The sequence below is a fragment of the Arvicola amphibius genome, chromosome 2 (assembly GCF_903992535.2).
Source record: "Arvicola amphibius chromosome 2, mArvAmp1.2, whole genome shotgun sequence".
Taxonomy (NCBI): Eukaryota; Metazoa; Chordata; class Mammalia; order Rodentia; family Cricetidae; genus Arvicola; species Arvicola amphibius.
In genome coordinates this window covers 157,057,723-157,075,572 of record NC_052048.2, presented here as the reverse complement: position 1 = coordinate 157,075,572, position 17,850 = coordinate 157,057,723, and the positions used below count along the sequence as shown (strand labels likewise).

Genomic DNA, 17,850 nt, shown 5'->3' with positions numbered 1-17,850 from the left:
ACAACTAAATATGAACAGAGTACTCACGTTATCAGGAAAGGAGGGGGAAGCAGAAAGGTGTCAGTACAATCACTCATCTGACGTGAGAACAATGTGGGGCATTTGGCCATCTTTAGCTAGGCATCACGTCTAGACAGCTACATCAGGGCTGGCACTGCCCAAACACTACTGCTTCCACCAAAGAGGAATTGATCTCTCATACTTCACTACTCAGGTCAGAATCAAAGGGAATATGCTTTTGACAACATTTATTAAACATATTTAAGTTTTTAGAATCTAATAGGTTGGCATTGTCCAATAAAACTAAGGGAAAAGTCACGCAATTAACTTTTTTTTTTCTGGTAGCCAAATTAGTAGCTGTAAGAAATAAGTGAGATTAAGTTAATGCTTTACCTTGAGCACAATCTAGCAGACACAGCACCATCTTTACATGTGATATGAACAATGAGATAGGTTCCTATGCCTAATCTTTAAAAGCCAGGACATACTTTATTTCTGAGTGCACACTAGACTCATCCCACGTGCTCAACAGCCACCTATAGCAAGGGGCTACTGCATCATGCAAAGTTAAACTAAATGCTGAGAAGAGTCCTATTCCCTGTTTCAATCACTACCCAATGTTTTCCTCTGGGTGGGATGTCATGCCCCTAGTGAGGTTATTTGTTCTTTCTTTTTAATGAACACAGTAGGCTCCAAAGTGCAAATGTAACACCACTGGAAACAGACACGGAGTCTGAAACTGGCGATGTTGACTTTTCACTGTCACTCAGCATGCATGTGTTAAAATAAACCACTTGTTTTTCCTGCTTATTTTCTGATTCATTCAAATTTTAGAAACTTGGATTTTCTTCTAGGACATAAGTTATTGGGCATATCACCCAACATTCAGGAGAATACTAACATCTTTACCACTTTTGGCCTATTAAAATAATACTTCAAAGGTGTTGTTTAAATCTCTAAAGCCAAAGTGGTTTATGGATAATTGGTAAGAATCGTCAATTCTTGTCATGAAAAAAACTTTTTAAAAAAAATCACAAAAACAATAACCACAAATGAGTACAAAATATACTAAATTCCAGGCTATCAAGTCCTCAGGAAACTACAAAAGGCAGCAGAAAGGGCTTGCATGCTAAACTGAAACCCCACAGGCCATTCTGACAAACTGCAGCAGAAGTGATCAGTACTAGGAAAGAATAGGAGTGCCAGCATTTTATCCTCAAATCTGAGCACACAAAACGTAAAAGTTTATTGCAATAACAACTCTTTTTGTCTTCTTATTTATTGATAGAAAAGTATTAATTGAACTGTGAACTTTGCATTACCTTCAGGCAACACAATAACACTCAGGAAGTTACTAGATTATAGATTCTACAACAGATGCTTTAAAAGACCTTCAGATGCAAACAGAATATTCATCTTAATGACTTAAAATGAGATAAGTTACATAGTTAAAACTCATTGTCATAGTATGTAATTTAGTTATAATTTAATTGCATATTTCAGAATGTATTATCCTTGCATCTCAAACACTTGCACATTAGCACCTCTGTGCATTATAAACTCCTTCACACTTGAGAACAGTGGAGTTGGTTCTTTTTGTTAACTAATGATCACCTCTGTAACACCCTAAAATTTTCCTCAGTGATGGTTGTCTCCAAAAGACACCATTATACCTTTAGGAGTTCAATCATGACCATCTGTCTTGCTTGTTCTTCATATGGTGAACTCTTAGGAGCATAAGCCAAGACATTTTCAGGCACACAGAATTTTAACAGAGCTTCGTTCAAAGTAAATTTTTTTAATAAAGTACTTGCTGAAATAAATGAAGCAATCTGATATTTCAAATTGGTGTTTGGGTGAGAAGAAAGAAAATTATTTAGTTAGGCAATAATAAAATGTAAATAGTTATTCATCAGACCATTCTATGAAAAAACTGTCTTATAATTAACTAACTACGGCCTACATATTCTAAAACTAATTCAATTAATTTTTGCTAGTGTTTTCTTTAGGATTCGGGCATTCATCACAATAAAGACTGAAAAGTCTTTGTATAAATTGTATTCCTTCAGTTCTCAAGAATCTTATTTTATTCTCTCAGGCTGGCAGGATGGCTCAGCAGTAAAAGGTACTTTTTCTGTCAAGCCTCAAGACTGTAGCTTGATCCTGGTACCCGCGTGGTAAAAGAAGTTAACCCACTCACTTAAGCTGTTCTCTGATCTCCACACATGTACCATGGCACATATGTGTCCCCCACCACACAGACACAGACACACACACACACACACACACGCAGACAGACATATATACGCACACATACAAACACACACACATACACAAATAAATGTTTAAAAACTCATCTTACTCTTCTGGTGTTACCTGTAATTTGTCATACACTAGATCAATGGTTCTCAACCTTCCTAATGCTGAGACCCTTTAATGCAGCTCCTCGTGTTGTGGAATAATAATAATAATACAATAAATAATAATAAAATAATAAAATAACTTTATTGCTACTCATAACTGTAGTTTTGCTACTGTTATGAATTATAATGTAGGTACCTGATATACAAGATATCTGATGTAAGACCAGCAAAAAGGTGTGACCTACAAGTTGAGAACCACTGAATTATATGATATAAGCAATTATGGAATGTAAATATCATTTGGTGTATTAAAAATTGGGATCTGGCCAGGCAGTGGTGGTGCATGCCTTTAATCCCAGCACTTGATAAGCAGAGGCATGTGTATCTCAGTGAGTTCGAGGCCAGCCTGGTCAACAAAACAAGTTCCAGGATAGCCAGGACTGTTACACAGAGAAAGCTTGTCTCGAAAACGCAAAACTGGGATCTGAAAGTACTGCGGGGTTGAAACAAGATGATGTAAGCCACACTCTATGATAATGTGTATACCTCTACACACAGACTTTATAAAGGGAATAATCCTTGATTAAATCTTCTCAATTGAAGGATTATTGCTATTACATTTTTGCAAAGTCAGTTTTAAGATTTTTTTGCTTATTTAATCTTATTAAGAATATGCGGCTTGAGTAGATCCCCTTCAAATATAGTAAGCTCCCACTGGGCTGCTATGGATGATGCTTTTCAGCACCCACTGAGAAAAGCACTGCCTGGACACGGTTTGACCATTCTGTAATTCCACTATTCTCACTACGCTTTTCCTTTTGTTTGTCATGGTTCATATCCTTTGGCTAAAGAAACTTTTTAAAAAATCTTACACTTTATTATGAAGCTACCAAGATTTTCATATTTCTTGCAAAGAAGAATTTCACAAATTATAATACAAAAGTTTGAAAAGTAGCAATGTAAACATGATTTGAAAAAATCTTTAAATATCCATCACTTAATTAACTTTAGTTTATATTTATTATACAAAATAATAGCTTATTTTGATACATGCATATTGTGACCTCAAATCTTATTTACCTATTATCCTCTTTCCTCCCCCTTTTTTTGTGCAAATAATTCCGCTTTTCTTTCATATCTTATTTTTTTTAAAATCTATATTTTGCATATGAGAGAAAATATCTGATATCTCTTTGAGACTATTATTTTGCAAGCCTCCATATAGGAAAGTACTATATGAAGAGGGCAAAACACATACAAAAAGACCCTGGGGAGGTAAGTCCCTATTGTTGATGACACCATGCATTTCAGACACAGGACACGGAGGACCTGAGCTGGCTCTAACCTGAAAGCATCCTCCTTGAAGACTAGCTTTCATGGTACCAGAAGGCACCATGCAAGCTTTCAAAGGAGGAAAGCAACCAACAGTCCTACCGACTATGGTAGTAGTTGCCTATGAATGATCAGCATGGCACAATGACCCTAAAGCTGCAGTAGTGGCATGCATACCTCGATGGTCATCATCAACAGCTCTCAGATTGTGCTTAAGACTTGATTAACACGAGGGAAGACATGCTTGGTTCTGGAAACCGAGTCATACTTAGCTGCTAAAGTCATGGGTCTTTGAGGCACCACTACTAACACCACTTTAGCAAACCAGCATTCTAACTGCATTCTAAACAGTTTTCCTTAAACCCACAGGTAAATGTAGCTCTCACCCCTAATCAAAGAAATTTCTCCTTACAACAGTTGGAGATACAGAAAACTATATAGCCAACCAAAATGCAGAGAACAAGTAGCAATGTGGTACCCAGCCCTGACTGATAAATCTGCAGCACAAATGCTACACCTAAGCGTAAGGGAACATCCCGGAAGAGGAGGTGGGAAGACTGTAAGATTCAGAGGAGCAAGAAATTTGAGGTGTGACTTCATTTCCCAGAAATGCCAGGAGCTCTACACCCATGAAGTCTCACCAACATGGTTCGCCTAACCAAGATTTGAGCAAGGATGACACCAATACACACGACAAAATGGAAGGGGGAAAATCTCACAGGGCCCCAACCAAACACAAAGAACTACATACAGGCAATTAAGGAATGCTGAGAGCACCTGGGGAAATAGCCTTCCTCAGGGAAGAGACACCCACCCACCCAGTTGGCCAATACTAAGTGGTTAGTCCTGAAGTCACACACACACACACACACACACACACACACACACACACACACACACGTAAGATAAGGAATAAACATGCTGTATTTTTTTGTTTGTTTGTTTGTTTTCGAGACAGGGTTTCTCTGCAGCTTTAGAGCCTGTCCTGGAACTAGCGCTTCTAGACCAGGCTGGTCTCAAATTCACAGAGATCCGCCTGCCTCTGCCTCCCAAGTGCTGGGATTAAAGGCGTGCGCCACCACTGCCCAGCCCAACATGCTGTATTTTTAATTTTAGGAATATATACAAGCATATGTATATACACATACATATATATATATATATACATACATACAATTACACACATGCATGTACTTGTGTGCAGGTGCACACACATACAATGAAGAAGAAGCCATGAACTTGAGAGAAAGAGCAAGGGGTAGTGGTACAATGGGAAGGGTTGAAGGAAGAAAAGAAAAAGCAAAAAATGATGCAATTACATTTTAAAAATCATTAAAAAGGAAAAAAGTACACCTGAATATATTAATTACAAAATGAGATTTAATTAGCATACTGTGTTTAGTCTATTTTGTATATTTGCCACTGTGTATTAATTCCAGGGAAACACTTGTTTGAAATACAAGAATTATGTATAGAATAAAACTGAATACTACCATAATTTTCTGAAAATAAATAATGCTATCCTGAAATAAATGTTAGTTGGCAAAACAAACAAGCAAACAACAACAACAAACTGATCCTTGTGAATCACTGTTTACAAATAATCTCTTAAAAGCACTATTTAAAAATCTGATTTGTAATATGCCTTTATTTAATGAATGGATGTCAAAACAGTTATGACACAGAAAAAAATATTCAAATACAATGATGTTTGAAGAAAGGTATAATTTATAGACAATAACAGATGTGTACAGGAGGCTGAATAGGTTAAGAACGATAAAAATCAATTTAGTGTTTGGAAATCCCCACATCCTCGGAAAGTGTTCTACCAACACCAAGTTACAACTCCAGCTAGCTATTAGCATACTCAAAAAGCCTAACTGAAAATATGAAGAAATAGGCAAGAACAGTTATGGGAGATGAATATTGTGTCCGTATATCCTCTCTGTTCTAACACTGCAAGGCAAACACCAGACCACAGCTAGTTTTACAGCTGTGAGCTGCGTAAATCACTTGTCCTCTAAGCGTTTGCTTGCACTGAATGGCTGATATATGCCACGCATAGGGAACAAAATGTGTTTTGAATAAATATGCACATGTACATACACATATAAACATACACTTATAAACATAAACAAAATATATACATATATACAAACACATACACATCTACACACATAAATATACACATGTGCACAAACACAATATACACATTTATACATATAAACATATACATATGTATTATATAAATATACATATGCACACACAAATATACAAATACACTCATACACACAAACATAAACATACATTTGAACATATACACATAAACATACACATGTACACATATAAACACATATGTATACATGCCAGCCAACCAGCCAGTTGGTCACCAGCCATTTCTACATTTTTTGTAGTCTTTTAAAGCGAATTATGAATCTTTCTGCTAGTACAATAACTACTGTTTCTTTATCAGACGTATATTCTTCAAAACTATTTAAAATCATTAAATTTTTTGTTGCTAATGAATCCAAAAGTAAGATTCTATTAATAGGCAACTACTAAGAAGGTAAAAAAGAAAACAACTTTCCTTTTACAGGGAGAAGAGATGTAACTGTGTTTCTAATATAAAGCTGAAGACAGAGTTTGATGACAAGATTTACTTGTAGAAGAGCACTTCACAACCCAGGAGGCTGCACTCCACTGAAGGTGTGGTCTCCTTCTACCTACACTACAGTGAGGTCAGCAAGAACAACCCCAGTCGTCAGAGGTCACTGGCGCTGTCTGTGGCTGGGGAGACTGTGGGTGAGCAGAGCTGGGGTTTGAGCAGATTTTGTGCATTTCAGAGGCACAGAAGTGAGAAAACACACTATTTAGAAATAGATCTTAGAGAGAAATGCTGATCCGGTAAAAGCCAGGTGAAGACAGGACCTTGCTGGGCCTGGGAAGAAAAACCTGTTATGAACATTCAGGAGGTGGAATCATAAGGACTTGAAAAGGAGGGAAGACAAATAAATGCACAATCACATTTAGGCTTTTAATTTGGCACCTGAATCACGGCATTAAAAGAAATTAATGTTACATATTTTTCAGCTCATTTTATGTACCAGATGTGAATCCTAGCATGTGAGGTCTACTTTATTTCTACACAGGTGGTAAAGAAATGATCTGAGACAGTGATAAATGTATGAGGAGAGGAAGTTCAGTCATGTGATGCTGGTTGAGGGAGCGACAACTCAGCAGAGGCGGTCCTGAGACTGCTAGCCACACAAATGGTAACTTCTACAGAACGAGGAACCAAGGGAAGAGAAAGAGCTCAACATCATCCAATGACAGGCAGACCAGTGGCACGGAGGGCAGGGGTGGGGTGTGGGGAGAAATGAGTCCACTCTGCGTTTAGTGCTCATTTCCCTCAGTGAGTAGTCAGCTAACTTCAGGTCTCAGAATGATTCGATCTGACTATGTGAAGAATGGGCTCTACAGGAAGACCGGTTTTAAAAAAATGGTGGTGGCTTTGACTGCTCTGACAGTGACAAGCCTGGAGGACTGCTGGAGCCGAGGATTCCTCAGGGGTTCAGCTCCACACCACGTCCTGGATGACAGAGATGTGGAGAGACAGATGAAACCTTGGACAGTGAGGCTGGGGGTGTGTGCACAAAAATGATTGAGCCTTTTATGATCAAATTAGGTTGACACGTTTAGATACTCAGTAGAATGTTGCCAGTGGGGTAGCCAGTCTTTTTTTTTTTTTTTCTTTTTTTTTTTTTTCCTTTTTTTGGTTTTTCGAGACAGGGTTTCTCTGCAGCTATTTTAGAGCCTGTCCTGGAACTAGCTCTTGTAGACCAGGCTGGCCTCGAACTCACAGAGATCCGCCTGCCTCTGCCTCCCAAGTGCTGGGATTAAAGGCGTGCGCCACCACCGCCCGGCTTGGGGTAGCCAGTCTTAAACTCAGGATCGTAGACTAGAAAATCCACTGTGGGAGTCATGAGCCACTCCCCAGAGTTGAAAACAGCTAGTTTAGGTGGTACATTCTTGCTTGCTTCTACATGAAGGATTAAGCGGTACAAAGTATACAGCAATGTTTTCAAGAGAAATAAAGAATTACATTTTAGATGCTTAAGGTAAAGATAAATAATTTTGACCCTACTTTGATAAATCCGACAGCCTCTGGCTTTACGATTTAACTGTGGCTTCCTCTGTCTCCTCTGTGCTCTCAGTGAGCAAACACTGGCTTCTCCATTACTCAGAAAGTACTCTGACACATCTGAGTACATCCATCAACTCCAATGTACTAATTGAAAGTCCAGACAGCACCGTTAAAATTTGCTGTTACTTAAAATGTTTAAGTGTTTAAGATTTTTAAAACGTTCCTTTCCTTAGGAAATAGTCTTGAAATTTTTCATGCTGATAAGCAAACTTAAAAACAGTAATAAATGTCAAGCTGTACAGATATCTCTAGTACATCATGTACGTATACTAAGTCTCAATATGCTTCCCCACACCCAACATGTTCCACTTGACATGTTGACACTGAATTCTTTAGGTAATAGCGTTAAGAGATACGGCTTTGGGGAGATAATTAGCTCATGAGGATGGACCGTTCATAAGGGGGATTGGTTCTTTTAAGAAGGAACGATGGTCATGACTCCATGTCATGACATAAGAAGGTGCCATATATGAACCAAAAAGCAGGCTCTTACCTGACAGTAATGTTGCTAGCGCCCTGATCTTGGGCTTTCCAGCTCTAAAACTTAGAGAAATAATTTCCTATGGTACTCACATCAGCTCTCACAGGATGCTTGAAGTGAAATAAAACTGGAGAGATCAAGGTACTTCAGAATAAAAGGTAATGGTGTGGGAGGTACTTCTGTCTATGTGTTGCTTTTATTGGTTAATGAATAAGGAATCTGTTTTGGCCTGTGATAGGGTAGAATAGAGCTAGGTGGGGAAGACTGAACTGAATCAGGAGGAAGAAGGCGGAGTCAGGGAGAAGCCCCGCAGGAGACAGATGGAACCTTGCCGGTAAGCCACAGCCACGGGGCGATACACAGATTAATAGAAATGGATTAATCTTAGATGTAAGAGTTAGCCAGAAATATGCCTAAGCTATTGGCCAAACGGTATTGCAAATACTATAGTTTCTGAGTGATTATTTTGGGAGTCTGGGCAGCTGGGAAATGAACAAGCAGCTTCCTTCAACAAGGCAGACAGTTCTTTGTTCCTGCGCACATTTCTTTCATTACCACCTACGCAGTTCTTTGTACTGTGCCTTAGGTATAGTCTGTGTTTAATAAATATTTGGAATGAATATTTGGAATTGTGGAATGAATGAATGAAAAAATGAATGCAGGTAATTTTTTAAAAGATTTTTCTTCCTATTCATCAATCTTAATAAGTTTTCCCTTGGTGATAAAACATTTTCTTAGTGAAAATTTGTGTAGTAGGCACTGGGGCTCTCGTGCTGAAACCAACACTTCAGATCCCGACTTCACTGCAGCTGGGTTCAGCCACCCTTTGAAGCAGAGGTGCCACCGTGCAGAAAACCGCAGCACTGTGGCTATCTCTTCCACTAAAGCACTGTGTTACTACTCCCCATTCCCGTAAGTCTTAAAGATGACCGCAATGATTAAAGACTGCCAATGCAGTGTGCAGAAAGTATCCTGACAGACTGTCCACAAGAAAACAGCTTTTTCATGCAAAAAGAAGATAAAGCTGGTTTGTCTCCAGAACAGTCAGGAAGTACTCTCTGATGCAGAAATAGACAATAGAACTCTCTGAAGATTCATATACTATCTATTTAAAAGTGCTAGGAAAAAAAAAAACACTCAAAACCAGTCAAATTGTTCCAAATCAAGAATTACATTCCTTTTGCCCCCTTCCATTCTCCTAATTTCCCTTTCTTCCTCTCCATCGTTCCTCCCCTCCTTTCTCTGTCCCTCTCTTCCTTTTCACCCCTTTCCAAAAGTTGCACCCCATTTCTTGCACTAGAAAACACATGATCCTTGGGAAGACACTCACTGTACTGCTCATCACAGGCTTTCATAGACCACCGCTTCCTGGTGTGAGTTAAGTTACTTTGTATCCTCGGGAGAATGTGGAATCACAGGGACTTGCTCAGTTTCACTTACCTCCAAAGACTGGCTGCCCTCTGCTCCCGACGGTTTACATCTCATTTCCTTAGCTGTATCTCCTATGCAACAAAAAAGAGACAGAGAGAACTTTTCTGTTATGACCAATTATTGTCTTCTGTTTCTTCACAGTACTTCTTCTTACTATACGCTCTGTGCCATGGAAGCGACCACTACCCCCTTTGTTACAAAGTAAACAAATTAAATTTTAAGAATAATAAAATATATTTTATCTAGTTCTCCCATAAACACACACTAAAATGTACCCTGCTTCACATAAGTTTACACTGGAAAAAATAAAATCAATTCATATTGTATATACCAAGTCATATTTTAAACAAACCAATAAAGCTATGGTTTGAAGACAGGAAAACTATTTTAAAATACAAATTTCTTTATGCCACGAGTAATTGTTCTCCAAATTTGTTTCACAAGAGTTAATCTTTATGGTTTTTCTTTGTGTGTGTGTCCCTGTGTATTGAAGTAGATATGCATGTTTCTGTGTAACAATAAACCAAATGGAATACAATCTTCACAGCAGGAAAGCACAATGAACAAACACATAAATAGCTCTCAGCTAGCCCTATGATTTCTAAGACTAGTGCCTCAGTAGATTCTATTGATGAGTTAATTTGGATTAGCTGATTTCAAAAACATAGAATGCATACACAGTTGAGCAAGTATAAGCATAACAATTTATTAATGGCCTGCTTTAATTTGCTTATTCCTAAAAGTTGGTGATTGGCACATGGTCAGCACACATCCAATTAGCCTATTTCTCTGAAGCATAATCAGAAGCTAATTCAGTAATTTGTAAATTGTTCTTCCCCTAAAATGAGGTCAATTTGAAGAATGTACATAACAGTGAAATTATCAAGCTTATGGATGATGGTTGACTGAAATCAAAGGTAGGGAATTTGTTACTGCTCAGGAATGTTAAAAGCAGTAAGGAGAAATAAATTGTGAAAATATTTACTAAGGTAACTTTTTCTATGAAACACAAAAGTTTAGGCTATCAATGGTGACAATTTAAGAGAAGGCTCTTGAAAACTATTCAGAACTAAATAATTGTTATATTTGAGAACCATGGAAAATGCCTGTTGATAGCACCCCCAAATGTTTTCATATAGACTAATCCAGTTTATTGGCTATGTTTTCAGAGTATGCAATATGACTGTTGCTGGGCAGGACTCAGGACAAAAAAAGGTACTCAATATTTATTGGTTCAATGAATGAGTGAACTTCTTTGTAGTATTTCACCTATAAATCTGTGGTTAGACACTGAAAGGTAGCTAATAAAAAACAACACTTTCTAAAATTTATGAAATTTAAAAGGCAAATTTATGACATATTACTTTGATATTCTGTTATTTGTAACCTAATTGTGAGATCATTTTAAAAATTTAAAAAATTAATAGTATTTTTCAAAATTCATACTGAAAGAAAACCAGTCTGAATATAATAGCAGTAACTTTACTGCTATGGCAAAAATTAAGTAAACCTATTGCTGTAATCCAGGATGCCCAATGCTCCAACTGACTTTGACATGGCTATTTACAGTAACCATGCACTGGCACACACAAAAGAGCCTTATCCTGTCAGGATCCATCCCCAACATACAAATGGAGAAACCAGAGCACACGGAGTTCAGTTTGCTTAATTACAGACATGAGCATGGCAGCATGCTCGGCTATCACAACACAAATGAATGTGCCATGTTAATAATGTGTACAAAAACCAAAACAAAAGTATAAGGAACCATGATAAGCTCACTGTGAAAAGTTACTTTCTCTACAAAAGGATTATTCATTTAAAATAGTGACCACGTAACCACAGCCACAGCTGACACTGCATTTAGCTGGAATTATCCACCACAAAATCTGTGTTTCCTTTGCCATTTTCTTGTTTCAAGGTGAGTACATAAAATTTTCTCTATTTGTCCCTACTGCCTGAAAAGCTAGAAAAGTTACCAGCCAGTGTTCTTGAAAGCATACAACACATCTGCCTGGAAGCAATGCACAAGCACTATTTACTGAAATGCCAGGCTGGGTGATGACTCAGATAGGGCAATCACTGATTACAAGGGAAATTGCCATCTGCAAGATTATTTCTGCAAACAAAGGCACAAAATGAAGTAGAACCCAGCAAAGGAAAAGAACAGGTCACACTGAAAGAAATACAGCTTTTGAAGGTTTTCCCCAATGGAATTATGTTATCAGGATGAAAAATTTAAATATTTTGCATAAAGCACTTAGATGTTAGACAGCATAACAATAAATAAAACAAATCCGAGAAGTGCAATGTGAGATGTTTTAGTTTTGAGACAACGTTTATGCCTTACAGACGATATAGATGCAAAAAGCTCTCAAGCCAGCCGTTTAGAAGGAAGAACCAATTCCTATAAGGTTTCCATGGTAATTTATCTTTTGTAAACTGTTGATGACTGTTGGTCGGGCATGGTAAAATCCCCCCCTCCCCCCACCTCTACTCGCCAAGCAAGCAAACTTCAAGGGGCATAGGCACTCAGTGACCTGCCCCGGTCTTCCGTGGGGAGGGCAGAAGAACCTAGTTTTCTAGCTGGTACAGGTGTGAAAGGCAACAGCTCTGAAAAGGACATCTGAAGTCAGGGCCCCATCCTAATCTTGCCATTCTTTTTTGCCTCACTAAGCTCCATACACCATGTGTTTGTTCTCTCCAGTGATAAGGACAACTACTCAGACCAGAGTCAGCCACTGTCCTTCCTTCTGGTCTTATAAAGGGAACACATAGTGCCCTTGGGGTTTCTTCAGAGTTTTAAAGACCAGATGTAGTTTTATTATTACTAGGCAAAATTCCTCATATTCTATAGCATGTTAGCTTCTTTGTTTGAAAATATGGATCCTATTTTCAGTAAATGATAAAGGCTACCCTTCCAAATACAGCTCATTCAGATCTTAAAGGACTAACGTGAAATAATTTAGAGGTTGGCCAACTTTTACTGTGAAAGGCCAGATAGTAAACATGTTGGGCTTCACAGGCCATATGGTCTCTGTCACAGCTTCACAACTCCACTACCACAGCCAGAATCAGCCACAGAGACCATGTGAACTAATAAGGTGGCTATGATCCAAGACAATGAATGTTATTTATGAAAACAGCTGGCAGGCCGGAGAGTCTACTAATCCTCATTGTAGAGGACTATATGCACCAGGCATTTTCTGCGATTAAAACAAATGGGAAAACATTTGAGCTCTTTAAGGAGATGAGAAAGGGGGGGTCTTTAGAGTACCATCATGACCCCAGTTCTACTGGCAGAGGAGAACAGTGGAGGAAAGGGAGAACTAGACATAAAGGGAGGTAGGCAGTGGAGAAACTCCCGGGCATGGGGAAGAAGACCATGGTCCCTTGGTTCGCCCAGGGGAGCCTGCACAGAGAGTTCGGTGGTAGGCAAGCAAGGTAACAGAGCCATGGTTCTGTCTTAGGCCCCATTACCACTCGCTCTTGGCCACGCTTCTCTCTGTGGGTTGGTGAGTTTGGGAGGACCTGGTTCTCTGTGGTTGTACCCTTTTCTTGATAAAAGAGTCACAGAGAACATGTTGTTCTGCTGAGTCCTCTTCCCAGTGGAGAAACCCTGCCCAAACTCAGCCTATCCTGCAACTGGGTGGAAGTCAGTCTAATATGGGATACACATTAAGAAATCCATTTGCTTCTTCATTTAAACCACATTATTCAACACAAGTTTATAGGCAAAAGAATTTGGTCTCTATCATGGTTTTGCCTCAATTGGCCATATTTGGTATGGGAAAAGGACGTACCAGCACATCCCTGAGCTCCTAAGCACCAGAATTGGACTGATATGGACATAATTGGAATTTGCCTTCATACAAAAAAACAAAAACAAAAACAAAAAACCAAAAAACAACTCCCCCCCAAAAAAAACCCAACCAACAAAACAAACAAAAACCCGGGATAGGAAGCAACTAGCAAAGGCCATATTCAGTGAGTTAGCTCAACAAGAAGGAAGACACTGCTGGTATTGGAAACTCCACCAGCTACTGAGGATTAGTGCAGTCATAGATCTTAGAAAATCCACAACCAACTTACTAAACTCACACAACCCCTACCTACATTCTAAATATTTGCCTTTATACCTACAGATAACCTAATCGAGGAACCTTCTCTTTGCTGTAGACACAGACAACCCATAACAAATGCAAAGCTTTGGAGTCCAGTTTTAACCAATGCAGCTACAACACAGCCCTGCACCTAAGGCTCAGGGTCACTGCAGAGATGGGGAAGGATTTCAGTGCACGAGAAACAGGTTTGCTGTGATAATGCTTCTCTTAGAAATGTCAGTAAGCTACATACATGAATTCTAACCAATATGGCTGCCTAAACAAGACATGAACAAGGATGACACCAACATGCTAACAAGGAAGGGAGAAATCTCATGAGTCTTCAACCCTAGACAAAGAACTATATGCAACTAAGCAAAGCCAAGAGTAGGAAAAAAGAGTCCTCCCCAAGGAAGAACACATCAACTGGTGATCCAATACCAAATGGTTAGTCCCCAAAGCATCACACAACTAATTATATACAGACTGAACAGGTTGTATTTAGGAACACACACATACCAACAATTAAAAAGAGGCCATGAATTTGAAAGTGGGAGTAGGTGTTAGGGTTGCATTATAATATCAAAAAATAGAAAAGATAGCAGTAGAAAAATATTTTTTTCTTTTCTTTATTAGAAAATATTTATTTCTAGAATTTTATATCTGAGAATATAATCTACAAGAAACTATTTCAAGGAGTTCACATAGAAAAATATTTCTATGGTCAGAAGTATGAGAAAAACCTGTCAAGCATACGTTCTCAGTTGATTTTTATTCATTTTTAGTATCTGAAGAATGCTTTTGTTTTGTTTTTAAATTCTGGAACATTTTAGTCACCCAATGCCAGTAAACACATTACACAAGCTCATTGACAGTTTATGGGAAATGAAGATACAGCATTTTTAACAATGCTGGCATAATACTGATTTAAAATAAATTATCTTTACCTGACACTTTAGAGGGCTCTTGATAAGGCCAAATTTATTTACATTTGACCATTCATTTTGCAAAATGCTAATCCACATTTTACGCCTTTCTGCGACTGTTTTTCACAGTGCTCTGTTAATTCACTCAGCTGCATCTAGAACAGACTAAGGCCACATTCTACTGACTAACATATTCCGGAGTAGGTGATACTCTGCAGAGCAGAAAAAGATAGCCAACTACTTTGAAGACACAGAAGAAAGTCCCAGTTAAAACTTTAAAACATCTTGGAATGGAGAGGTGAGTGTGTATGTGTATTGGGGGATGTACGTGAGAAGGAGGGTGTGTGTGTGTGTTTATGTGTGTGTGTGTGTGTGTGTGTGTGTGTTGGGGGATGTACATGAGAGAGACTAATAAGAACAAAGTGTGAAAATGCCATAATGAAACCTATTACTTAGTATGCTAATTCACAAAACTAATACTTTAAAAAAGATGAAAAATAAAAATATCACTGCAACAAATTCTACCAATTACAGATTCATTAGAGTTAATGAGCTCTGCTTTTAAAATGCAAATGCCCTCTGGGAGTGCTCGCCTATTAGTCATCGCCGAGTGAAGTAGTGGAAAGAACAGTGGAGCGGCCATGCCATTAGCTCCTTTTTAATCTTCAGCCACACTCATTATACAAGGCAGTCTGGCACTGTGCAAAGAGAATGGCTTGGAAATCTGTCAGGGCTCCACCCAAATTCTTTACTACTTCTAAAGCCTTATGTAAGTTACATAAGCGCTTACTGCCTCAGTTTGCTCATCTGGAAGATGGGAAGGTGACACAAGGTGGATGTCACGCGGATTACAGGAGAGAACATGACAGACAGTAATGCGAGAAGGAAGAGATGGTGGTGCAGGTGTCACTGCCAGCCTCCCTATGTCAAGTACAAGCCTTATCTCAGTACAATCAATCACTTGAATATCAGTGTCCCCTCAAAATCCACATTAACATTTAATCCCCAATGTGACAACATCAGGACATGAGGCCCTTATTTCACCACGAGGGAGAAGTGCTCAAGAACAGGATTGTGCTATGACAAGGGGCTAGAGAGGTCACTCTTCTCCCCTTCCACCATGTGAGATGTTCTTATAAGGTCTGCATAGTAAAAGGCAAGCCCTCACCAGACCGCACATCTGTCGACAATTTGACCTTGGTCTTCTCAGCCTCTAGACTTGAGATCTACGTGCCTAGTTCATGGTACTTTGCTATAACAGCTCAACAAGAAAGAGGCAGGGACTGACAGGAGGCCCATACGTGCTCTGGAAGTGACGTGAGGCAGGCATCCTAAGAGTCACTCAGCAGACGCAGGTAACGTATTAGACCCAACCGAAGTGAAAAATGCCATTTGACCCCACAACATACTGCTCATTACATCTCAGAATTGGACCTCAATTATCCAATCTAGCTGAATACACATCTAAGCCTCTTAAAGTTCACATGAGTTCTCCCACCTCTTCTAATTCTGTCAGTCTATCTAATGAAGCAAAAAGAAACGGAGAGGAAAGCAACTATACTAACTGCTCCACACACGGCCTGCCCAGGACTCCGGACTGACCCTGCAGACTAATGTCATTTCCTAAAGGAACCAAGAATAGGAACAGCTAAGCAATAAAGGATGGAAGGCAGTTAGCAAACAAATGTAAGAAAAAGCTCAAGTATATTAAGACTTAAAGACAAATCAAAATAAGACCAAAGAACATATTAAATTAGCATACAGGATTATTAGCAGAGAACATCCACAATGGCTAGAAGACAACTGGCAAAGTGACAGCATTCTGGCGACAAAGTGAATGTTTGTTCAACAAACATCTGCTGAATTGGTTGTAGGCAAAAAGGAACAGGAAGAACAAATTCTAAGACTGCTGGAAGTGTTGGAAAACGATAAACATCCCATCCTTAGTCCCTGTGAATCTGAAAGGAAACACCTGAACTGGGATGGAGAAAGAGATGAAGAATGTGAGAACAAGAAAGTAGGTAAAATGAGAAAACACAGTGCTAGGTTTATTGGCCACAAGCTTCAATAACAGCACTGGACTGCACCCTCTGCCCTGGGTCAGAAAGCACATGCCAGGAGGAAACCAGAGTCAACTGCACAGATTGGAAGGGCGATCCGCTGCAGTACTTGCAGCCAGCCAGTCATGCCTCTCTTCCCTCCAGTGCTAGTGACATGATGGGAATCCGACCTGGGACCACATGCTACCACAGACGTTAGGATTCCTTCGGAAAGCTTTTAGTTTCATTAGCGAAAGAACTTAAGAAAGGACTCAGAAGAAGCTTGCAGACAATTTAATTAGAGTTTACAGAAAAGCCCCAGGAAGACGAGCTGTAAACCACAGCAGCTTGGGGGCAGGTGGGAAAGAGGGCCAGCCACACCATTTGTAAGCAGCTACCTGGAGGAGGGGGCCTTCAGAGAAAGAGTGAAGAACCCTGAAGTACCAGAGGAAGCCTAGTCTGAAAGAGATGGAAGGAAATGAAAAGTTCTGCCTGAGCCAAGGCTCAGAAGGATGGGACACTCAGTGGGCCTCACTGTGACCGTCCAGAGGACAAGCATACTGGGGAGGAAAAGACATTGTTTCACTAAAGAAGCAAATATTCCGCCCATCATTTAGCTTGGCATTAAGTAGTGGTCCCTTAGCCAGTCCAGCTAGAAGGTTGGGTTTCCACACAGGACACAGATCCCATTCTCTTGAAGACTATGGAATGGCTTTCTCTTAAATGGGCCTTTAAGAAGGCAATTGTAGCACCAGTCTGAGGAGAAGTGAGTCCCACTGGGTGGAAGAACAGAAACGTGAACACTATCACAACCCTCCAACTCCAGGACCCCATTCCCTCCACAGACTGAGCCAGCACTCTGGCAAACACAATGGGCATGAGGGGGGAGGCTGAATTGAGCTGGATTATGGACATACCACATACTCAATAAGGCTGTGGGTTGTTGGCAGAAAAACAGACATGACCCTAAT

General features: G+C 39.4%; 1 protein-coding gene across 2 annotated transcripts in view; it reads right to left on the bottom strand.

Moving 5' to 3' along the window:
• Nucleotides 1-17,850, bottom strand: part of Umad1 (UBAP1-MVB12-associated (UMA) domain containing 1) — a 147,611-nt gene that overhangs the window by 39,424 nt on the left and 90,337 nt on the right. The window contains exon 1 of one of the 2 annotated variants that reach the window (XM_038319663.1): nt 9,821-9,881. The exons of the other annotated variant lie outside the window; for it this stretch is intronic. Within the exon in view, the coding sequence (XP_038175591.1) occupies nt 9,821-9,865 (45 nt within the window). The 5' untranslated portion in view covers nt 9,866-9,881. Of the gene's footprint in view, nt 1-9,820; nt 9,882-17,850 lie in introns of those variants that run through there. 2 annotated transcript variants of the gene reach the window in all.